Consider the following 25,716-nt stretch of genomic DNA (forward strand, 5'->3'; position numbering starts at 1 on the left):
TGCTATTCCTGCTCCTGGTCTCGCTGTTCCTGATCCTGTTCCTGCAGTCCCTGTTCCGGATCCCCTTGGTTTGTTTCTCTGGTTCCTGACTCCGGCTCTGCTTCCGATTCTCCGTGCCTGCTGCCTGCCTCGACTTCTGGATCGTCTTCTCATCTCGTCTCTCTGCCGTCTCCTAAGACCCAGTGGTCCAAGTCTTCACTGGCTCCTCCCGGGGGGATCTCGGGCTTCCAGGGTGAAGACTTCATCTTCTCTGCAAGTCTCGCTGCCATCACCTAAGTCCCAGCGGTCCGGATCTTCACAGGCTCCTCCCGGGGGGATCTCGGATCTCCAGGGTGAAGACTACACCTGTGCTTCTGCTGTGGTTCCGCCTCCCACCCTATCCACCTCCGCGGAGCCTTCCATTCCTTTCTACTCACTCTGCCAGGCCGGCCCAAGGGTCCACCGTCCTGTCCGCAACACACATATGTTATTTTTCCTATTTGTTTGATAGCTGTGATCCCTCCTTCTCTTGTTTAGATCTGCCTTAATAAGTATACCACCAGCAATATGTCTAAGTACTCTCCTCAGGCAAATGCCTCTCTGGACAATGACGATCCACCCAAGTGCTGAGCAGCCTCCTGCCTCCATATTTGACTCATTGCCACTTAACTGGACCTTCCATCTGATTGCTGGATGAAGCGGATATCTTATCTATTTACTTCACTCTTGATGTTTCACCATTGATATTGAAACTCACTCTAAAGGGAACTATCCATCTATATTTAATCTGATCTTTACGTAAACTTGTAAAAGATCCTTAAATTCTCTTCTCTTCTTTAATGTCAATGGAGATAAGTCCTGAAATATCTTCACTTTATGACCCTTCCTTTGGATCTCTTCCATTTTCCTGAGTTGATCTAATATCTTTTCTTTTATTGAAAACTTATGGAAACAAACTATTATGTCTCTTGCAAAATTGCTTTTAGGTTTGGCCAGAGCTCTGTGTGCACTCTCAAACTCAGTGTTTGGTATCTCCTCCATCTCTTCACCAACGCCCAAAACTAGCATACAGATTCTCAAAGCCATGAGAACAGTCCTGAAATGGTGCTTCGTCTGGCACTCCTCTGATCCATAAATTTCCTCTCCTTGATCTGTTTTCTAGGTTCTCCAGGTGATTCTGATATCCATAGACTTGGATCTCAGCTCAGCAATTGCTTTCTAAAACTGCGTCATTCGCATCCAGGCAGCCTTCTGACTCCTCCACTCGTGAGCCTAGATCAGAAAATTCTCTCCAGAGCTTGATCACCATTGTTAGTATCTCCACTTTAATTGTGCCCATATCTTTCCTCAATTCAAAGAATCAGCTTTGAAAATCAGCACGGATAAGAGTATCGGCTATTTAACTGTATCTTGCACATTTTTACTGCGCCACTCTCCTTGCTCACCTCCTCACTGTTATCCAACAATCCTGCCTCCATCGGGCCTTTCTTCTTGAGTACTGCCACCTCCATATAAGAAAAGCACTTCAGATCATGAACATTTTTGAAAACAGACCACTCTCTTTATCTCTGGTTCATGCGCTAAAGACTCGCATTTCTTTAGCTGGAGGGATGCCTATGATATTGAGGAATATATTATGAGGGTGCCAGGAGCTCCTTGTTCAGGCTGCCATCTAGAGGCATGATGTCACTTCCTCTCCCCAGCAGTTCAGTTTCTATTGACAGGAACCAAGCAACTGTCTTCCCCTAGGTGTCCTTACTTTGCATTTTTAACACTCCTTCCAGAGACACCCCTTCTGCCACTTTCAGCAGTATTGTACACTACCTGCGCTATCACAACAGCACTTCTGGGATGAGGACATCAGTGAAGAGTTGTCAGCCAGACACCTAAATCTTGGTCTAAACCTGGTCCTAGGTGTGGATAGAACTTGACCCTCAGGCCATGACCCCTCCAGTAGGGGGTAGATTTACCTTTTCCTAGAAGAGTGGCAGAAGATCACAAATTACCATTGGGTCTTCAGAATTGTGGAATCTGGTTACTGTCTGTGCTTCTTCCACCTCCAGCACTGTACCAGTGTTTCACCTTCAATCCAGATCCATCTCAAAGTGGAATTGCTTTTTAGTCAATGGGCATTAGAACCTGTTCCTTCCAATGAACTTAGCAGGGAGTTCTATTCCCACTATTTCCTTGTCCACAAGAAATCAGGGAAATTGAGATCCATCATAAGAACATAAGAAATTGCCATGCTGGGTCAAACCAAGGGTCCATCAAGCCCAGCATTCTGTTTCCAACAGAGGCCAAAACCAGGCCACAAGAACCTGGCAATTACCCAAACATTAAGAAGATCCCATACTACTGATGCAATTAATAGCAGTGGCTATTCCCTAAATAAAGTTGATTAATAGCCATTAATGGACTTCTCCTCCAAGAACTTATCCAAACCTTTTTTGAACCCAGCTACACTAACTGCACTAACCACATCCTCTGGCAACAAATTCCAGAGCTTTAATGTGCGCTGAGTGAAAAAGAATTTTCTCCGGTTAGTCTTAAATGTGTTACTTGTTAACTTCATGGAATGCCCCCTAGTTCTTCTATTATTCGAAAGTGTAAATAACCGAGTCACATCTACTCGTTCAAGACCTCTCATGATCTTAAAGCCTCTATCATATCCCCCCCTCAGCCGTCTCTTCTCCAAGCTGAACAGCCCGAACCTCTTCAGCCTTTCCTCATAGGGGAGCTGTTCCATCCCCTTTATCATTTTGGTTGCCCTTCTCTGTACCTTCTCCATCGCAACTATATCTTTTTTGAAATGCGGCGACCAGAATTGTACACAGTATTCAAGGTGCGGTCTCACCATGGAGCGATACAGAGGCATTATGACATTTTCCGTTCTATTAACCATTCCCTTCCTAATAATTCTTAACATTCTATTTGCTTTTTTGACTGCTGCAGCACACTGAGCCGACGATCTTTTTCCTGAGTGGTAGCTCCTAATAAGGAACCTAACATCGTGTAACTACAGCAAGGGTTATTTTTCCTATATGCAACACCTTGCACTTGTCCAAATTAAATTTCATCTGCCATTTGGATGCCCAATCTTCCAGTCTTGCAAGGTCCTCCTGTAATGTATCACAGTCTGCTTGTGATTTAACTACTCTGAATAATTTTGTATCATCTGCAAATTTGATAACCTCACTCATCGTATTCCTTTCCAGATCATTTATATATATATTGAAAAGCACCGGTCCAAGTACAGATCCCTGAGGCACTCCACTGTTTACCTTTTTCCACTGAGAAAATTGACCATTTAATCCTACTCTGTTTCCTGTCTTTTAACCAGTTTGTATCCACGAAAGGACATCGCCTCCTATCCCATGACTTTTTAGTTTTCGTAGAAGCCTCTCATGAGGGACTTTGTCAAATGCCTTCTGAAAATCCAAATACTCTACATCTACTGGTTCACCTTTATTCACATGTTTATTAACCCCTTCAAAAAAATGAAGCAGATTTGTTAGGCAAGACTTCCCTTGGGTAAATCCATGTTGACCTTGTCCCATTAAATCATGTCTTTGTATATGCTCTACGATTTTGATCTTGAGAATAGTTTCCACTATTTTTCCCGGCACTGAAGTCAGGCTCACTGGTCTATAGTTACCCGGATCGCCCCTGGATCCTTTTTTAAATATTGGGGTTACATTAGCCACCCTCCAGTCTTCAGGTACAACGGATGAATTTAATGATAGGTTATAAATTCTAACTAATAGATCAGAAATTTCATTTTTGAGTTCCTTCAGAACCCTAGGATACATACCATCCGGTCCAGGTGATTTGCTACTCTTTAGTTTGTCAATCTGGCCTACTACATCTTCCAGGTTCACAGTGATTTCGTTCAGTTTGTCTGACTCATCACCCCTGAAAACCATCTCCGGAACTGGTATCTCCCTAACATCCTCATTAGTAAACACAGAGGCAAAGAATTAATTTAGTCTTTCTGCAATGGCCTTGTCTTCCCTAAGAGCCCCTTTAACCCCTCTGTCATCTAATGGTCCAACCGACTCATCACAGGTTTCTTGTTTTGGATATATTTTTAAAAGATTTTATTATGAGTTTTTGCCAACTTCATTTCAAATTCTCTCTTCACCTGTCTTATCAGTGTTTTACACTTACCTTGACAATGCTTATGTTTTATCCTATTTTCTTCAGATGGATCCTTCTTCCAATTTTTGAAGGATGTTTTTTTGGCTAAAATAGCCTCTTTCACCTCACCTTTTAACCATGATGGTAATTGTTTTGCCTTCCTTCCACCTTTCTTAATGCGTGGAATACATATGGACTGTGCCTCTAGGATTGTATTTTTAAACAATGTCCAAGCCTGTTGAACACTTAGGGGCGGATTTTCAGAGCCCTGCTCGCGTAAATCCGCCCAAAACCGGGCGGATTTACGCGAGCAGGGCCCTGCGCGCCGGTAAGCCTATTTTACATAGGCCTACCGGCGCGCGCAGAGCCCCGGGACTCGCGTAAGTCCCGAGGTTTTCGGAGGGGGCGTGTCGGGCCCGAACCGCGCGGCGTTTTCGGGGCGTGTCGGGAGCGTTCCGGGGGCGGGCCCGGGGGCATGGCTACGGCCCGGGGCGGCCCGGGGGCATGGCCGCGCCCTCCGGACCCGCCCCCAGGTCGCGTCCCGGTGCGCAGGAGGCCCGCTGACGCGCGGGGATTTACGCCTCCCTCTGGGAGGCGTAAATCCCCCGACAAAGGTAAGGATGGGGTTTAGACAGGGCCGGGCGGGTGGGTTAGGTAGGGGAAGGGAGGGGAAGGTGAGGGGAGGGCAAAGGAAAGTTCCCTCCGAGGCCGCTCCGATTTCAGAGCGGCCTTGGAGGGAACGGGGGTAGGCTGCGCGGCTCGGCGCGCGCCGGCTATACAAAATCCATAGCCTTGTGCGCGCCGATCCAGGTTTTTAGCAGATACGCGCGGCTCCGCGCGTATCTACTAAAATCCAGCGTACTTTTGTTTGCGCCTGGAGCGCAAACAAAAGTAGGCTATTCGCGCTCCTTTTAAAATCCGCCCCTTAACCTTTGCAGCTGCACCTTTCAGTTTTTTTCTAACTATTTTCCTCATTTTATCAAAGTTTCCCTTTTTAAAATTTAGTGTTAGAGCTGCAGATTTACTTATTGTCCCCCTTCCAGTTATTAGTTTAAATTTGATCATGTTATGATCTCTGTTGCCAAGTGGCCCCACCACCGTTACTTCTCTCACCAATTCTTGCATTCCACTAAGAATTAAATCTAAAATAGCTCCCTCTCTTGTTGGTTCTTGAACCAATTGCTCCATGAAGCAATCATTTATTACATCCAGGAACTTTATGTCTCTAGCAAGTCCTGATGTTACATTAACCCAGTCAATATTGGGGTAATTGAAATCTCCCATTTTTATTGCACTGCCAAATTGGTTTGTTTCCCTGATTTCTCTTAGCATTTCATCATCTGTCTGACCATTTTGTCCAGGTGGACGGTAGAATACTCCTATCACTATACTCTTACCCAACACACATGAGATTTCTACCCATATAGATTCTACTGAGCATTTACTCTCTTGTATGATCTTTATCCTGTTGGACTCTATACCCTCCCGGACATAAAGTGCCACACCCCCACCAGGTTGATCCTCCCTATCATTGCGATATAATTTGTACCCTGATTTAGTACTGGCCCATTGGTTATCTTCCTTCCACCAAGTCTCTGTGATGCCAATTATGTCAATCTCATTATTTGCTGCTATACACTAACTCTCCCATCTTACTTCTTAGACTTCTGGCATTGGCATACAGACATTTCAGTGTGGTTTTTGCTTGTTTTAACAACCTGCTTTTCAGTTGTTTGGGATAATTCGGAAATCATGAGCTTTGGTGATTTTTTACATATAGGCATATGAACTATGTTTGCTTTTAATGGAACCTCTCTGTTGGGATGTCCTAACTCTCCTGTTTCATTAGTATCCTTCAAGGATACATTTCTCCGAACCATGCACTGCTGAGTGACTGTTACAGGAGAAATTCAAAATGAACACCCTCCACACCATCCTTCCCTTCATTCATGCAGGAGACTGGATGTGTATGCTCATATATTCATCCATCATTCTCATTGGGAATACCTCAGTTTTGTGATGGATTCCTCTCACTACCAAAGTTCTTCCCTTTGGACTCTCGGTGGCTCCAAGGGTCTTTATTAAATGTCTAGCAGTAGCAGCAGCAAGTCTTTGTTGCCATGGAATTTGTATTTTTCCTTATCTGAATGTCTGGCTAGTGACAGGACCTTCCCAAGAAGGGGTGTTGGATTCCCTCCAGAGGACCATCCACCTTCCTCAGTCACTGGGGTTCATAATCAACTTGCCAAGTTGAGTCTTGTTCCTGCCCAACAGATCAAGTTCCTTGGGGTATGGATAGATTGTCTGAAGAGAGAAAGCATTCCTCCCTTGGGAGTGGGCATTTTGCCTTCGAAGCTTGATCCAGAACTCACTGCAGCAGGATCAAGTCCCGGCCTGGATGTTGTGAGGCATATTGTAGCAGCAGTATATGTAGTTCCCATGACCTGCCTCAACATGAGATTTTCCAATGGGGCCTCTGTGCCCAGTGGAATCAATTTCTTCAACTCTCGTCGCAACCTGTGAGTGTTACCACAGAAGTGAAGAGATCTCTTCTGTGGTGGCTAGACCCAGAGGTCCTGGAAATAGGTGCTCCTCTTCGGCTTCTAACTCATCAGGTAATGCTAGAAATAGACACATCCATCAGGGATGGAGAACACACAAAAGTTCCTTCCAAACTCAAGGGATATAGTCAGCAACAGAAGATCTGTTTCAGGTCAACCTCCTGGAGCTACAATCTATCAGACATGCATTGAGAGTTTTTTTGCATCTCCAGGAAAAGAGAATTCTGATCCTACCAAGGAGCGATGTTCTATGTGAACAAATAAGGGGGCACAGGGTCATGGACTATTTTGTCAAGAATCTCTAAGAATTTGGGAGTGGGCTTGCAGCCACCAAGCCTTCCTACAAGCAGCCTATCTTCCCAGGATCTCCAACATGCTGGCAGATCGTGTCAGCAAAGTTTTTCACCCCCATAAGTGGTTTCTGACCAAAGCGTAGCAGACAGGTTGTTCGGGGTCATCCATCAATCGACGTGTTCACTTCAGAGGAAAACAGGAAAATCAAAAAAGTTTGTTTCATTTTTTAAATAAAATTCAGATCTGCTCCAGATGCTTTTCTGCTCAAGAAGGATGCAGATCTGCTCTGTGACTATCCTCCAGTCCTGTTGGTGGTGAGAATGAGCGAGAAGCTACTCAAAGACCAGGCACACCTTATTCTCATAACTCCAGCATATCCCAAGCAAGTGTGATTATCTCATCTCATCAGATTGTCAGTTAAGCCTCCAATTTCTCTAAGATCCAATCTGACTTTACTAACTCAAGAGGAGAGTCATCTATGTCATCTGAACCTTCTCGCTTTTAACTTGATAACATTGATGTTATGCACTTGTTAGACTCTTCATTGCTACTGTCCAAGGAAGTTGAGGATATTGTGATTTCAGCTAAAAAGCTTTCCATGAGAACAGCTTACAGTTTTAAATGGAAGAGATTTTCATCTTGGTGTCAGGCAGGCTCCCAGAACTCATTTGCCTGTGCTCCAAAGGATTTGCTTCAGTATGTATTCTCCCTCTCATTGAATTTCAGTATGTCATCAATCAAAGTACATCTCAGTGCTATTGTGGCTTACCATGTTCAAGTGGATGGCAAACTAATCTTTATACATCCTCTGGTGTCGAAGTTCATGAGAGGCTTATGACATAGGAAACTTCTAGTTGCCAAGCCACCGGTGCCATCGGAGCTCATGTTGTCTTGGCACAACTAATTAAGCTACGTTACAAACCATTAAAGTCTGCTTCCTTAAAATTCCTCATCTGGAAAGTGATGTTCCTAGATGCCATCATGATGGCTAAAAGAGTCAGTGAATTACAGGCATTGGTTCTTTACCCTCCTACTTAAAGGTTTTCCACAACAGAGAGGTGCGCCACACTCACTCCAAGTTTCTGTAAAAAGTAGTTTCGGCTTTTCATCTGAATCAAGCTATTGTATTGCTCAAGTTCTTTCCAAGATCTCATTCACTTATGGGGGTGAAGACCTTACACTGGACTATCAAAGGACCTTGGCCTATTATCTAAAAAGAACTCAACCACATGTCAGGCTTCTTAATTTTTCATCTCTTATAATCCCAACAGATTGGGAATAGCAATTGCCAAGCTTACATTGGCAAGCGCACATTACTATGTTCTCTCTGGCTTCCATCTCACAGACTCTGTAAAGGCTTATCAAGTAAGAGCCATAGCTACCTCAGTAGCTCACCTAAAAGTTGTGCCCATTGAATACATCTGTAACTTGGTCATCAGTTCACACTTTCATGTCCCTTTACTGTCTAGGACAGTGGTTCTCAACCTTTTTTTGGCCGGGACACACCTGACAGATGGTTCTCACATGCGTGACACACTGAGCATGTGACCGTCACGGGGCTAAATGTAAACATGCACTCTGCATCCACAGGAATCCCCTCAACCCCCCGCAATGAGTGCAGAGCAGATCTAGGGCATTACCCTGTACAACTCGCCATACAAAAAAAGATATTCTGGTTCTGATGACATCTCAGTAAAAGCAAAACAAACTCCCTTTACTACCAGGCACAATAGCCCTTCTTATGAAAAGACAGTAATTTACCACTAATGCATATCCTATTGAGAAAACACAACAAATAAGATTGATACAAAAGCCTACATGCTAGTAAAATATCTCACCTCTGTCACACACCCAGAACTGACCTTCACCAAGTACAGAAAGACCACACATTATAAATATGGAGACAGAAACTGGAATGGAAAACCAAAAAAGCCACTCTGCATGCAGTGCAAACCTAGAGAAATGGAAAGAGAAATATAGCACCTAACATAGTCCCAGGATCTGCAATAATGCACACAAACTAACCCGCACAAAGATACACCTGTATTATGGAACACACTCAACCAGTAACAACCCTATCTAAGGAATACAACTATTAAACCAGGCCCTAAACACTAATACATTTCCTATTGGGAAAACAGAATAAGCCAAGCTGCTATAGCGCCCCACACAGAAATAATTGTAAAGCTTTACTAAAAATGTTACAAAACAGCTGCTGAACAGAATATCCAACAATTAAAAACTCATAAAAATTATTAAAACATGTCCAAATATCAATAAAATATTTCAAAACAGCAGACATCGCATAATACCCAATAATTAAAATGGCAATCAAGAAAAATAAATTTAAAAAGCCACCTTTTCTTACCCTCTCCAGCAACTCTCCTACTCCTTTCCCTTCCAGGCCAATAGCACTCACAGGAAGCAGCAAGGGCTGCTGAAGCTCTGTCCTCACAGTCCTCTTCCTTAGCGCCCACAACCAGTCACTCACACACATAACTCCAATTAGACCCCACGAACAGTCTCGGTCTCTCTCACCTCCCTGACCAGTCTCTCTCTCAATCACTCATGGTCTCTTATATACAAGCTCTCAATCACACACAAATGCTCTCACACCCACACCAGCTCTCACCCAGGCTTCCATTCACACCCACACACACCAGCTCTCACCCAAGCACCCATTCACACCCACACACACCACCTCTCACCCAAGCACCCATTCACACCCACACACACCAGCTCTCACCCAGGCTCTCATTCACACACAGACACCCCAGCTCTCACCCAGGCACTCATTCACACACAGACACCCCAGCTCTCACCCAGGCACTCATTCACACACAGACACTCCAGCTCTCACCCAGGCACTCATTCACACACAGACACACCAGCTCTCACCCAGGCACCCATTCACACCAGTTCTCACCCAGGCTTCCATTCACACCAGCTCTCAACCAGGCACCCATTCACACCAGCTCTCAACCAGGCACCCATTCACACACAGAGACACCAGCTCTCACCCAGGCACCCATTCACACACAGACACACCAGTTCTCACCCAGGCACCCATTCACACCAGTTCTCACCCAGGCTTCCATTCACACCAGTTCTCAACCAGGCACTCATTCATACACAGACACACCAGCTCTCACCCAGGCACCCATTCACACACAGACACACCAGCTCTCACCCAGGCACCCATTCACACACAGACACACCAGCTCTCACCCAGGCACCCATTCACACCCACACACACCACCTCTCACCCAGGCACCCATTCACACCCACACACACCACCTCTCACCCAGGCACCCATTCACACCAGCTTTCAGCCAGGCACTCATTCACACACAGACGCACCGGCTCTCACCCAGGCACCCATTCACACACAGACACATCAGTTCTCAACCAGGCACCCATTCACACACAGACACACCAGCTCTCACCCAGGCACCCATTCACACACAGACACACCAGCTCTCACCCAGGCACCCATTCACACCCACACACACCACCTCTCACCCAGGCACCCATTCACACCCACACACACCACCTCTCACCCAGGCACCCATTCACACCCACACACACCACCTCTCACCCAGGCACCCATTCACACCAGCTTTCAGCCAGGCACTCATTCACACACAGACGCACCGGCTCTCACCCAGGCACTCATTCACACACACAGACGCACCCGCTCTCACCCAGGCACTCATTCACGCACACAGTCGCACCCGCTCTCACCCAGGCACTCATCCACGCACAGACGCACCCGCTCTCACCCAGGCACTCATCCACACACACAGACGCACCCGCTCTCACCCAGGCACTCATCCACGCACAGACGCACCCGCTCTCACCAAAAACTTCTTCTTCCTTCGCTGCAGGGATGGGCTCCAGTTCCGCCGCGGCTTTACTCCGGCGGGCCTTCTTTTTTCGCCACCGCGGGAATGGGCTCCCGTGGTGGCCTCGGTCGGGTTTCCTCTTCGCCGCCACAGGCTGTGGCGGCCTTGCTTTGTCGGGGTCAGGTCTCCTCTTCGCCGCCATGGGAATGGGCTCCCATGGCGGCTTTGCTTCGTCGGGGGTCGGGTTTCCTCTTCATTGCGCGATCTTGCTTCGTCAGAGTTCAAAATTCCTCCCTGCCTGCCTCACCGGCCAATCAAAGGCTTCCTCCCTTCTTCCTACTCCCACTGGTAGGGAGGAGGCTTCCGATTGGCCTGCGCGGGGGCAGGCAGAATGAAGGAGGCTTCCCATTGTGTAATGGGGGTAGGAAGAACGAAGGCTTCCAATTGGCCCGCGTGTGCTGGAAAAAGGCAAAAGGAAAGTAGAACGGGGTAGTGGGACACCGGGAGACGCGACACACCTGGCGGTGTTTGGCGACACACTAGTGTGTCGCGACACACCGGTTGAGAAGCGCTGGTCTAGGCAATCTATCAAAAAGTGACGGTAACTTTGGGCAAGCAGTTTTGAGCAGACTGTTCTCCCAGCAGTCCAGTTTCCATGGGGGTAGAGGTCTGGGTTGCTTTTCCAGTAAATGCTCCACCACACAGTCCTTAATTTGGGACCTCTTATGTGTTAATGGCTAATTCAAATTGTTCAAAGAACCACAACAAAAGAGCCAGGAAATGCCACAAAACACAACAAAATAATACCAAAAAGGCAAATCCGATATTTAAATGCAAACACAGATCATATAGTGGCAGATAGCGAGTGTCAAATTTAGCATATTGAACATGCATCAGCAAGCACTTAAAAACAATGACAAGTAGCAATGATCACGGCTCAACACAGGCCAGTGTTTCGCTAGAAGGCTTCTTCTGGAGCACACAGATCATGTCACCAAATTTTGAAGAATTCACAACTTTTTGGATATATCATCGGACAAGTAGTCTCATCAGATCATTTGAAAAAAAAAGAACAGTGGCAGGAAACGCAAATGATGTAGAAGACCAGGTGGCCTGTTTACATTAGGGCACACTGACTGGCTTGCTGATGTATATTCATTATGCTATATTTGACACAAAATACAGTATCATATGCCCACGAGAGGTGGCTGGGCATACAATAGAAAAGCAGGCACTCAACACTGAACACCCATTTTCCCGTGCACATTACTGTATTGGCCTGAACATGGTTTATGTGTAACACATGTTAATGTGTGACAGCACGCATTAGCACATTTTTGTAAATAGGCCCCCTATATCTATGTAGATTCATAAAACTGCAGATACAAATGTATTGGGCATCCAAATGGCAGATGAAATTTAATGTGGATAAGTGCAAGGTGATGCATATAGGGAAAAATAACCCATGCTATAGTTACACAATCTTGGGTTCCATATTAGGAGCTACTACCCAAGAAAGAGATCTGGGCATCATAGTGGATAACACATTGAAATCATCGGTTCAGTGTGCTGCGGCAGTCAAGAAAGCAAACAGAATGTTGGGAATTATTAGAAAGGGAATGGTGAATAAAACGGAGGATGTCATAATGCCTCTGTATCGCTCCATGGTAAGACCGCACCTTGAATACTGTGTACAATTCTGGTCGCCGCATCTCAAAAAAGATATAGTTGCAATGGAGAAGGTACAGAGAAGGGCGACCAAAATGATAAAGGGAATGGAACAGCTTCCCTATGAGGAAAGACTAAAGAGGTTAGGACTTTTCAGCTTGGAGAAGAGACGGCTGAGGGGGGGATATGATAGAGGTGTTTAAAATCATGAGAGGTCTAGAACAGGTAGATGTGAATCGCTTATTTACTCTTTCAGATAATAGAAAGACTAGGGGGCACTCCATGAAGTTAGCATGTGGCACATTTAAAACTAATCAGAGAAAGTTCTTTTTCAATCAACACACAATTAAACTCTGGAATTTGTTGCCAGAGGATGTGGTTAATGCAGTTAGTGTAGCTGGGTTCAAAAAAGGTTTGGATAAGTTATTGGAGGAGAAGTCCATTACCTGCTATTAATTAAGTTGACTTAGAAAATAGCCACTGCTATTACTAGCAACAGTAGCATGGAATAGACTTAGTTTTTGGGTTCTTGCCAGGTTCTTGTGGCCTGGATTGGCCACTGTTGGAGACAGGATGCTGGGCTTGATGGACCTTTGGTCTGTCCCAGTATGGCATGTTCTTCTTACATTCATTTGTACATAGTGCTCGTCTTCTTCAGCTCTTGGGTACAGGGGCACACGTGGAGGGTCATGGACCAGGCAAGCCCCACAACCTCCCGGGGGTCTTGCATGGGGGGTGGGGGAGAGGCAGATTTTTCAAGTGTTTAGGGTTTACTTCACTTTCTGAGGCTTTTCTGCACACCAGTCAGTCACACCAAAAAAATCACTCTTCAGTCCCAAAACTATTGTTCAAAATAAAGCCTTTACTGATAATAGTGCCAGTGGATAGTGCTCCACAACTACAAAGCCCTTAAAGTACTTTTTCACACATTCTTCCAAAAAGATCAGCTCCTACGGAAGGTACTCTTCCTCTCTGGGCCCTCTGAGTACCTCTAGGGTGATGCTGTTCTTCTCAGTTCCTCTATCTCTTCTTCTCTGGGGTGAGCCTCTGGCTGATTAGTTTTGTCAACCAACACAATGGACTTTTCCTGGATAGGCTGTTCTCCCTTTAGCCTCCCCAGTACATTCATCCAAATCTTTGCAGAATCCCCTTCTCTTCAGATTCACTCCTTTTCAACAGGACTTTTCTTCTAACACTCTCTGAAATCCCCAAACATTTTCCTTCTGGACTCCTTCCTCTAGGCTCTCAGGTCTTCCCCTCCTGGAACCCTAAACCTCTTCTTCTTCTCAGACCTACCCTGTGGAGGGTTAAGGCCTCCAGGTTGACCTCTGTAAGGAGAGACACCCACATACTCAACCCAGTCCTAAGGCTGATTCGTGACTCCTCCATATCACATCAACATCGGAGTTTTGTTAACCCCTCTCAGTGGGGAATGGTATACTACACTAGCACACTGACCTCACACATAGGGGCAGGGTCTAAATGGAGACCTCTGATTCATTCTGCTGGAAAGGTCAAAAGAACACGTGATATCTGTTTTCACAGACATCGTTGTAACACAATAGACCACGTTGTAGCAAAAAACGTTGCTGATTGAGAAAGTTGAGAAAGTGATATTGAAATCTGTGTTTGATATTGAAACTTGAAGAAACAATGAAGAAATATATTTGATGTTGATACATGAAGATACAATTGAGTGTTGCAGATCCCTGAAGAAGCTCTGTACTTCAGGGTGAAACGAGGCTCTCTTCGGATGAATACATAATGGGGTAGATTTTCAAATAGCACGATTTGGCGTACTTTTGTTGGCGCATCAGGCGCAAACAAAAGTACGCTGGATTTTAGTAGATACGCGCGTAGCCGCGCTTATCCGCTAAAATCCGGGATCGGCGCGCGCAAGGCTATCGATTCCGTATAGCCGGCGCGCGCCGAGCCGCACAGCCTACCTCCATTCCCTCTGAGGCCGCTCCGAAATCGGAGCGGCCTCGGAGGGAACTTTCTTTTGCTCTCCCCTCACCTTCCCCTTCCCCTACCTAACCCACCCGCCCGGCCCTGTCTAAACCCCACCCTTACCTTTGTCGGGGGATTTACGCCTCCCGGAGGGAGACGTAAATCCCCGCGCGCCAGCGGGCCGCTAGCGCGCCGGGACGCGACCTGGGGCGGGTCCGGAGGGCGCGGCCACGCCCCCGGACCACCCCGGGCCGTAACCACGCCCCCGGGCCCGCCCCCGAAACGCTCCCGACACGCCCCGAAAACGCTGCACGGATCAGGCCCGCCCCCGACACGCCCCCCTCTGAAAACCCCAGGACTTACGCGAGTCCCGGGGCTCTGCGCGCGCCGGTAGGCCTATGTAAAATAGGCGCACCGGAGCACAGGGCCCTGCTCGCCTAAATCCGCCCGGATTTAGGCGGATTTAGGCGAGCAGGGCTCTTAAAATCCGCCCCAATATGAAGATAATGAAACAGTGGTTGACTGTACTATATGAAGATACTTAATCAGTTATAATAATATCATGTAACAAGAGAAGTGTATATATGACACATTGATTGTTGGACATTTTGTATCTAAAGAATTCAACATCATTAAGAACAGTATTTTAATATTGGGATTGTGTGAGGGTATGGGTATATGTGGTATGATTGGTGTGAATGAAGGGTAATGAATGTATGATATTGGGGGAATTTTTAGGTAATACAATGTATAAATGCGCAAGGTGGTCTAAATAGCAGATTAAGAATTAAAAAGGCATAGTTTAAATTTTGTATAATAAGAGATGATCGGCATATAAGTTAGCAGAGTACCTCTGATTCGTGTGAGTAGGTCATTCTGCTGGAAAGCAGACCTTTTGCGGCTACTGGCAGCTTACCAGCAGTGGTTGGCCATAAAGGGACAACCACTGTTAGTAAGGGGCAGAAATGGGTACCCCATCACATATTCTTTTTTTCTTTAATACAAAGTTTAGTATGTGCCCCTCAGGGAAAGCTTTGCAGGTCTTCATACATCATGACTTTCAGAGATCAGACTGGAGTGTTATCTTTACTCTGTGTTGTATACTGGGTTATAACAGCCATGTAATGAACTTTTCTAGGCAAAATGCTGAACTGGCCAAACTGCGACAGGAGTGCAGCAAATTAACCAAAGAACTGGCTGAAAAATCAGAGACTCTACAGCAGGAAGAGTGGGCAAGAAAGAGCCTTGATGCAAAGGTCACTGCCTACGAAAAGCAAGTCAATCAGCTCCAGGTCAGTATGACCCAATGAGCTCCTTCTCTTTCACCATGCTAAATCTCTTGTGGATTTCTTTTAAATCCTCTTACTTCCTGGACAATATTGCGAAGGAGCCACTGCTTTGCTCCACGGTAACATTAGTTTCATATTCCTTTGACATCTGTGGTATATGGGCAGATGCATGCTGGAAATTCCGTACTGCCGTGCGAAGCACACATTTGTAGTGCCACGGTCTCAGCACCTATACGTGACTATTTAATTAGGGCAATTTTCAAAAGCCACTTACCTTTGTAAAAGATTTATAATAGAACACTGATCATTTTGATAGGTAACTGCATTGATTAATAACATTTCCCATTCCTGACGTACAACATGAGGGAAGGAGATGGAGGAGAGAATTCAATCTAAACTGCGCAGTCATACAGACATGTACACATGACTAAGGGTGCTCTCAGCCCGTCAGAAACGATTGTCAATCCTGCCTGCTTTGGGGGTAATTTTCAAAGCCATTTACAAGCATAAAACCTCGCTTGATGCATGCAAATGGCTCATAATAAAATTGCCTGGCATTTGGGTGCAAAAAAACAGGTGTGCATCCTGATTTTGCACACAAAAAAAAGCATTCTGGGGGTGGAATTGGGGCTGGAGTCCGGATTTATGCACATTTTTTATTTTAAAAAGTATGTGCACAAATTATCACACACAGCTTATGCCTAGCAAGGAGCAGGTATAATATTTTGTGGGTGAATTTGTGCGCATTAATTTGGATAATTTTCAAGTGAATTTATGCATTAGTGGGGAAGGGAAAAGAGAGAGAGAAAAGCACCAGTGATGACTCTCTCTCACTTTCAGCTTCCTTCCCCTATTAGTACTTCTCCTATAACAGGACAGTGGCAGAGAAGGCACCAACAGGCAAAAGTGCCTCCAGCTGGCAGGAAGGAGGGTGGGGCAGGGAGAGGATTGTGCTGTGATTGAATTCTGCAGCCAGTTGCAGGGAAGGGGCTATCGAGGGGGGGGGGGGGGCAATGGCCAGTTGTCCCAGTTTCTCCTGTGTCCATTCCAAGGGCAGCCCTACATCGGAGTATTGGCATATTGCTTTCTAAAAAACAAAATAAAAAAAGCACTGTACGTATACCGTGTGTGTGTGTGATTTTGCATGCATATCGGTTGCACAGTTTTCTCAAGGGCTGTTTCTGGAGGTAAAACATAGGAAGGTAATTTTGAAAGGGATTTTGGTGGGTAAAGGATGCGTCCTTTGTACTGGCTCATGGGGCTTTGAACCTCAGCATCCACTGTTTATCTTTTGGTGCTCTGTTTCCTACCTCCCTGTTTCCCTGTCAGTTCTGCTACTAGTCTCCTTCTTTTCAGTCTTTTCACTTTCATTTGTCTTCCTTTTAATTTTTTTCAGCTTTTTTTTTTTTTATTGTTCTTTTAAGGCAAGTTTGAGAATGAGCAAAAAAGTAAAAAAAAAAAAAAAAAGATTTCCAGAAGAACTACCGTAAGTTATTTCAGTGTGCATGTTTCTTTGTGAAAGACTGTCTGGAAATAGTATACAATACCTTTTTTAAAATTAGATGAATTTAATGTATTTCTTGACTGGCTTTCAGGAGCTATATACTTCCTTCATCAAGTCAAAACAGACAGACAGACATTTTCACTAATGCCTGGGGATTGTTTTCAAAATCCTATTTAAGACTGGATTTGTGGGAATAAAGCCTTTAAATGTGTTTTTCCGGTTTTATTTCTGGTTTCTGGTCCATAGACTCTCCTGGCTTTGGATTTCTTGTGGGAGGTTTCGAATTTTTGTTAGCTCCAGGGACCTGTTAAATAGGAAAGTGTGAGCCACAAACCTAGGAAACATTTAGAAATGTGCTGGGCTTGGTGGAATTTTTCTGCTTGGGTTCCTGCTGCTTTTTGGGATGACTGAAAGTTTCCACATTACAGAGCAGCAGAGGAGTACTAATATATAGGCCAGGCAAAATTACCAGGAGAAATAAAAAGAGGCAGGAAGAGCAGTTGGTTTGACAAAGGCTCAAATGAAGGAGTAATGTTCACTCAGTAAAGGCAGTGGTTAAAACTTACTCTGTCTATTTATGTAAGAAATGGAATACTGTGTGTGTGTGTGTGTGTGTGTGTGTGTGTGTGTGTGTGTGTGTGTGTGTGTGTGTGTGTGTGTGTGTGTGTGTGTGTGTGTGTGTGTGTGTGTGTGTGTGTGTGTGTGTGTGTGTGTGTGTGTGTGTGTGTGTAAAGGAATACTAAAGTGGGGAATAGTAAGAATTAAAGGGAGGTTGCTGCTTGTTCACATTAGAAAGGCTGCTTGTTCACATTAGAAAGAGAATATGATGGAGCAAAAGCAAGGTCGAAAAGTTCTTCAGGGTGAATTCACTACCGTTTAATGAGAGGTAGATTTCAAGGTACTGGCAGAATCAAATGTAGACAAGGCAATGGGAGCTGATGGGACACATCTCAGAATACCCAAGGAGCTGAATGAGATACTAACTGACCCCTCACAGCTTTAATTAGCTTACCACTGAAAACATGGGAGGTGTCAAGAGACTGCAGAAGAGTAGAGGGTGGGAACATGGAAGAAGTGGAAAATTCAGACCTATTAGTCCATCATCAGTAACGGGCAAAGTAAAGGTAATAGTATTTATTTATGTATTTCATTTATATTCTGCTTTGCAGGCACTCCAAAGAGGATTGCATTCAGGTACTGTAGGTATTTCCTTATCCCTTACATTGAAATCATCGGCTCAGTGTGCTGCGGCACTCAAACAAGCAAACAGAATTTTAGGAATTATTAGGAAGGGAATGGCGAATAGAATAGAAAATGTCATAATACCGCTATATCACTCCATGGTGAGACCGCATCTTGAATCCTGTATATAATTCTGGTCGCCGCATCTCAAAAAAAGATATAGTTGCAATGGAGAAGAAACAGAGAAGGTTGACCAAAATGATAAAGGGGATGGAACAGTTCCTCTATGAGGAAAGGCTAACGAGGTTAGGGCTGTTCATTTTGGAGTAGACAGCTGAGGGGGGATACGATAGAGGTCTTTAAAATCATGATAGGGTTAGAATGGGTAAATGTGAATCAGATAATAGAAGGACTGGGGCACTCCATGAAGTTAGCAAATAGCACATTTAAAACTAATTGATGAAAATTCTTTTTCATGCAACGTATAACTAAGCTCTGGAATTTGTTGTCTGAGGATGTGGTTAGTGCAGTTAGTGTAGCTGGTTTTAAAAAAGGTTTGGATAAGTTCTTGGAGAAGTCCATTAATCGCTTTTAATCAAGTTGACTTAAAGAATAGCCACTGCTACTATTGGCATTAGTAGCATGGGATCTACTTAATGTTTGGGTACTTACCAGGTACTTATAGCCTGAATTGGCCACTGTTGGAAACAGGATGCTGGGCTTGAGGGACCCTTGGTCTGACCCAGTATGGCAACTTCTTATGTTCTTAAAGACAGAATAGTTCGGTGCCTTGAAGAAAATGGATTATAGAGCCCTAGACAACAGTGGGAAATAAACAAGATGGAATTCCTTAAGGTGACCAGAGTAGACGATCAGGAGGCCTGTCAGGATCCGATTCTATTCCACACAGAAGACTGGTAAGTAAGCTAGCCTGTTTGGGAGCGGATTAGATGCTGTTGAGCAACAGGACTGAAAGTGGATTTCAGTGGGGTCCAGACTGGTGTAGAGAAAGTGACAAATGAGATGCCACAGTTAGGCCTAGTCCTCTTCAATGTCTTTAAGTGACATTGTGGAAGGTGTAGTGCGTCTGTGGATGATATGAAAATATCCAGCAGAGTAGATATGTCAGATGTAGGAGGCAGGGGGAAGAGAAGATAAAAGGTGATGATATAAAAATTATCAGAATGATCAAGGCTTTGGCAACTAGGGGTAGACATGGGAGTAATAACAGAAAATATTTCTCCATTGAAATAGTGGTTAACAAATGGAACAATTTTCCAGGAGAGAGAGTGGAGGCAAAAACCTTAAAAACCAAATAAAAGGAAAAGGTTATCACTCCTAATGTGTAATTATAAATTTAAAACATATGTTTCGCTTGTATAGCACCTCAAAAGCTAGTTCATAAGTGACATCATAACCAGGTATGTGTATTTGTTTCATGTCGTTTTAAAAAACTAAACGATAAAACACAAAATTTTTAATTTTATTTTCTATTGCTTTTTTGTGCATACTTGGGACAGATTTTCGAACCTACGCCCGGGCGTAGATTCTATAACATTCCCTCGGCGGGAACTTTCCTTTCGCTCCCCCCCACACCTTCCCCTCCCTTCCCCTATCTAACCCACCCCCATCACTACCTAAACCCCCCCTACCTTTATTATTTAAGTTGCGTCTGCCTCTGGGCAGGCATAAGTTGTGTGCGCCGACCAAGTGCCGGCGCGTAATCCCCCGGCCTAGCAGGCCTTCGGAGGCCTCTGGCCACGCCCCTGCCCTGGACCGCCCACTCCCCAACCATTTTTTCAAGCCCTGGGACATATGCGTGTCCCGGGGTTTGCGGCACGTCGCCGAGCCTATGCAAAATAGGCTCGGCGTGCACAGGAGGGGTTTAAAAGGGTTACGCGCGTATATTACGCGTATAACCCTTCTAAAATCCACCCCACTGTTTGCAGATTGTGCACACTGACTCCACTGATAAGCATCCCAACCCGGGGATCTCTGAAGAATCCCCATCCCAGTCCCAGCCCCATCCCCCCACCCGCCCCTGAAGGCAGCTGAAGTTCCCCCAGTAAAAGTTACAGTAATGAAAAAAACCCCACTCACTGGTCCCCCCCCAGCCCTCCAACCCATCACCTTTGTAAAACTATCTAGCTCCCAAGGAGCTGGCATCCCCCATTGGCCACCCTAGCCCACCCTTCTGAGACCCCTTTAGTCCTGGGGAAATTCTGCGCTACTGTGGAGCGCAGAATTTGCGCAGAATTCCCCCCTGCACAGAATTGCCATTTTCTGTGCAGAATTTGGCAATTCTGCGCAGAAAATGGCAGAGGAGACTCTGGCATGCAGCGAACGGAGCACGTGAAGATGAAGGTCCCCATGTGCCATGGGATGCACTCCGTTTGTGGCAACGATGAAGGCCCCTTTGTGCCGTTAACGGAGTATGCTCTATTCGCGGTGAAGATGAAGGCCCCAGTAAGAGTGAATGTGTGAGAAGAGAGGGAGGCGGTGTGAGAGAGGGGAGGGGGTATGAGAGAGTGGAGGGGAGAGCGAGAGGGAAGGGGTGGGTGAGAGAGAGAGCTGGGGGGATGCTTGAGTGTGGGTTTCAGAGAGAGGAAGCCTATATGAGGGGAGGGGGTGTGGGGGAGGGGAGGGTGAGAGCATGGGAGGTAAGACAGTGGGGGGATGCTTGAGTGTGGGTGCCAGAGAGAGGGAGCCTATATAGCCTATATGAGGAAATTGTGAAGGAGCGTGTATGTGTGTGAGAGATTTGGAGCTCGTGTGTATGAAAAAGGGATCATGTGTATGTGAGGGTGCTAGTCTGAGTGAAGGGATTGTGAATGTGTGAGACAGAGCCTATGTGAAGGGGTGCATGAGAGAGAGACGTAGGTAGCCTGTGTGAGGATGTACGTGTGAGAGAGAAAGAGAGCTTGTTTGGGTGTATATGCAAGAGAGAGGGATCCTGTATGAGGAGATGTTTTTGTGTGAGAGAGTGAGGGAACCTCTATGAGCGTGTGTGTATGAGTACTAGAGAGATGGAGCATGTATATGAGAGAGGGAGGAACAGGGGAAGCCTGTGTGAGAGGCAGTACTGAGAATGGGATCAAACTCTGGGAGTGGTGATAGAGTGGAAAGGATTGAGCCTAGAGGTGGAGGGGAGAGATACTGGCAGGTGGAGGAGTTGGGGCCTGAGAGGGCAAAGTGGCCAGGGCAGTAGGGAGAGCGAGTGGAAGGGACACTCTTACAGTGAATATCTAGGGAAATTCTGCTCAAAATATTTAAAATTCTGCATCTCTAAGTAATAATGTTTTCTGTATTAATTTAAAATGTAATTACTTAAAGACTGTCATGTAAATTGTTATTTTGACAAATATAAAGTTTGCAGAATTTTGCAGAATTTTAAGTTTTTGTGCACAGAATTTTAAATTTTTTTGCGCAGATTTCCCCCCGGAGTACCCCTTGCAGACATCAAATCTGCCCTGGTGGTCTAGTGGGGGCTCCCAAGGAGTCAGTTCCCTCACTGCCTGCCCTTCACCCGGACTTACCACATCTGTCATCTACGGTTCGGGAACCGGCACCTGCTATTTTCCAAAATGTGCTATGAGCGAAAATAATGCAAATAATAATTGGGATTTCTTGTGTGCACTATGTTGTGCCATGTGCACGGGGTTCACAACCTGTGGACAAAGGGAACAGTGTGCACGTGTGGACAACCTGTGGACAAAGGGAACAGTGAGGTGCTCAGAAAACTGGAGGATAAGCTTATACTTCTTTATGGGTTAAAAATAAGATGTCGGTCAAGGATGTTGTAGTTAATGTGCTCCATGCTCACTCGTTGCTCATCAGTCCATGTTTGCAGCTTGAAAGCTGGATCTTCATCCTTTAAAATGCAGTTTAGCTTGGAATAGAAGCTTAAGATGAAGAGGAAAATAGTTCTGCCTTTGATCAACTTTCAGTTTTACTTGGTTAGGAAGATGCTGTCTTTCCCAAAGTTGGGTTTTACCTGGTGTGAAAGCTTTGGACTTAGCTTAAGTTCCTTATCCAGCAATGTATATTTTTGGTAAGAGTTGTGAATAAACAAGGATGGATGTGTGAATCCTGCTATCATCTCTTACTCACTCTGGGAGCTTGAGCAAGGCTTATAGCTCCCTGTGCTGGATCTTTTCCGTGCTTGCCTTCTTGTTTCCCTCTTTCCCATTGTGATACTGTTTGATTTCCCACAATGTATCTGTAGTCTGTATTCGTTCCATAGGTGTTTTCATTTCCCTTCTCTCTAGATATTGTGGAAAAAGTTTGGTGCGCTGGCACTGAATGAATCCTAGTTCCCTTCCTTTCCCTTCATTTCATGCAGGTGTCCCAGCAAGAAACGGAAGACAGCTTTCAGAAGAGACTAGATGAAGTGGGCGAAGAGCTCCGCAAATCCCAAACCAGCTACAAAACACTGCTGGCAGAAGCAGAGAAAACCAAAGAGGATCAGCACTGCCTTGCTGGTGAGAATTTATCTACACACAAGGTGCATCAAATGGGTTTGCGGCGCATAAGTTATACCAATTTTCAAAGTGGATTTACGCATATAAATCTGTTTTGAAAATTACCTCCTCTCATATCTGCTATTTAGTGTGCGATGAGTGAGGAAAATTGATGTGCATGAGTGTGAATTTTCAAACTAATGCATTTAAATCCCAACCCCTCCCCAACTCCAATCTTGAGCATGCCTCTGCTCTGTCCAGGGGTAACCTTAGGTGCAAACAGGACATGCGCACGCGATATCCCCCAGGTGGGGGAATTGAAAAAAACAAACAACATTTCTGTGGGGAAAACACTGTTACTTGCAGAAATACTTTTGAATATTAGGTTGTAAGAAGGCAATTTTGAAAGAACGGAAAGTCTGAGGGTAAGAACATAAGAACATAAGAAATTGCCATGCTGGGTCAGACCAAGGGTCCATCAAGCCCAGCATCCTGTTTCCAACAGAGGCCAAACCAGGCCACAAGAACCTGGCAATTACCCAAACACTAAGACAATCCCATGCTACTGATGCAATTAATAGCAGTGGCTATTCACTAAGTAAACTTGATTAATAGCAGTTAATGGACTTCTCCTCCAAGAACTTATCCAAACCTTTTTTGAACCCAGCTACACTAACTGCACTAACCACATCCTCTGGCAACAAATTTCAGTGTTTAATTGTGCGTTGATTGAAAGAATTTTCTCTGATTAGTTTTAAATGTGCCACATGCTAACTTCATGGAGTGCCCCCTGGTCTTTCTATTATCTGAAAGAGTAAATAACTGATTCACATCTACCCATTCTAGACCTCTCATGATTTTAAACACCTCTATCATATTCCCACCTCAGCCGTCTCTTCTCCAAGCTGAACAGTCCTAACCTCTTTAGTCTTTCCTCATAGGGGAGCTGTTACATTCCCCTTATCATTTTGGTCGCCCTTCTCTGTACCTTCTCCATTGCAATTATATCTTTTTTTAGATGCGGCGACCAGAATTGTACACAGCATTCAAGGTGTGGTCTCACCATGGAGCGATACAGAGGCATTATGACATTTTCTGTTTAATTCACCATTCCCTTTCTTTTTTTTTTTTTTAATTTATAGTTTATTGAAATTTCCTCATCGTTTTACAGAAAAGAAATAAGACATATAGATTCACATCAGCAAAAAATACAAACATAAATACATAGGTACACTACCTCCAAAATATTATGTGAATAACAATAAACAGCCCTCATAAAAGGGGAGCCTCAATAAGTAGTAAATATACAAAAGGAAAATTTTCATAATTATTATGAATAATTAGGAGCGAACCTACTTTAAACACCAGTTATTCCCCCTTAATAGGTGAGTGGCCTACCCAGCTTATCCACCTTTATCCACAAGAAAAGATTCCAAATGAGTTGGATCCAGAAACACAAATTTATTTCTTTGATAAGTAATTAAACATTTGCATGGGAATTTGAGATAAAAGGTGGCCCCTAAGGATAACACCCTCAGTCTCAAATTCAAAAACTGTTTCCTCCTCAGTTGGGTGTCCTTGGAAACATCTGGAAATACTTGTATTTTCTGACCACAATACATAGTTTCTTTATTTCTAAAATAATTCTCGAGAACCAGATTTTTTTCGCTCTCCAGACTAAACGTTACTAATAATGTAGCCCTTGTTTGGATATCATCATTTGATGATTCTAGAAAGTCAGTTAAATTGGGACTAGCTGGTACCAATATATCTATCCCACCTTCAGAACTCGCTATATCTCTCTTTTTAACTGGTAGATAATACATCTTTGATATAACCAACTCTTTAGCTATTCCCAAAATTTCTGTCACATATCTTTTAAATAATTCTTGAGCAGACAATAGTCTTATACAGGGAAAATTCAGGAACCTTAAATTTTTTTTTCCTTATTGTATTTTCCAGACCCTCCAATTTTTTAAAAATCATTAAAGAGTCCTTCATAAATACAGTACTTGTAGATTGTAATGTAGCCATCTGAATACTACTTGATTCTCTAGAAGTTTCCAGTTGTAAGATTCTTTTATTATGGTCCTCCAAGCTTTTCCTAGTTTTCAATTCCAAGTTGGTGGAATGAGTCATGGAAAGAGAAAGCATTCTTTCCATTTTGGTGACCACCCTCCACACGTCAACCAAAGTAATATTGTCCGGGGGTTCTGTATCACCATCTATTTCAGTCAAGTTACCTATCGGTAACATTACCCTCTCATTATAAACAGAAGTCCCTTCCTGCATACCTGGTGACTGCCCTCTGGCTTCTGGCGATATTGGTGCCGTATTTGAGGGGTCAGAATTCTTGCTGACCCCCTCCTTGCCGAGGGAAACATTGGGGGACTGGTCAGTGGCGGGACTAGCGGATGCCCCTGAGGAGAAGGAGATGTCCGGGATATCCTCCCTAATGGATTGACTTACCCTCCTTATGAGGTGTTGATCCATTGGACCGGTTATATCTCCTCGCGCTGGGGTGGAAACCGCCATCCTCACCTTCCGTTTTTTTCCCATCCGAAATTCAATTCCCGAAAAAGCTCTCAATGAAGTGAAAGAGGAAAAAACGCTCCCAGGGGCGCGCCCCTTTGGCGCACGGCTTCGGCGAGCTGGCGGCTGCGCGCCGCTGTCCTCCGGTTTAAATAGAGGCAGCGGATGATGTCATCAGGTGAGCAGGGGCTGGTCGGCGATCCTCCGTCAAGCGTCCCTCTAGGCCGTTCAGCTTCAGACGCGCTACAGATCTCTCTGCGCGTCTCTCCTCCAAATGGCTCCCCCACCATTCCCTTTCTAATAATTCCCAACATT

At 44.9% G+C, this 25,716-nt stretch overlaps 1 protein-coding gene across 4 annotated transcripts in view; it reads left to right on the top strand.

The window, feature by feature from the left end:
* The window catches only part of RRBP1 (ribosome binding protein 1), a 263,651-nt gene that overhangs the window by 170,701 nt on the left and 67,234 nt on the right, over positions 1-25,716 (top strand). For all 4 annotated transcript variants that reach the window (XM_029594481.1, XM_029594479.1, XM_029594480.1 and 1 more), the window contains exons 7-8: positions 15,573-15,726; positions 22,752-22,890. In XM_029594481.1, coding sequence (XP_029450341.1) covers positions 15,573-15,726; positions 22,752-22,890 — 293 coding nt within the window. The remainder of the gene's footprint in view (positions 1-15,572; positions 15,727-22,751; positions 22,891-25,716) is intronic.

This window comes from Rhinatrema bivittatum, chromosome 3 (genome assembly GCF_901001135.1).
Source record: "Rhinatrema bivittatum chromosome 3, aRhiBiv1.1, whole genome shotgun sequence".
NCBI lineage: Eukaryota > Metazoa > Chordata > Amphibia > Gymnophiona > Rhinatrematidae > Rhinatrema > Rhinatrema bivittatum.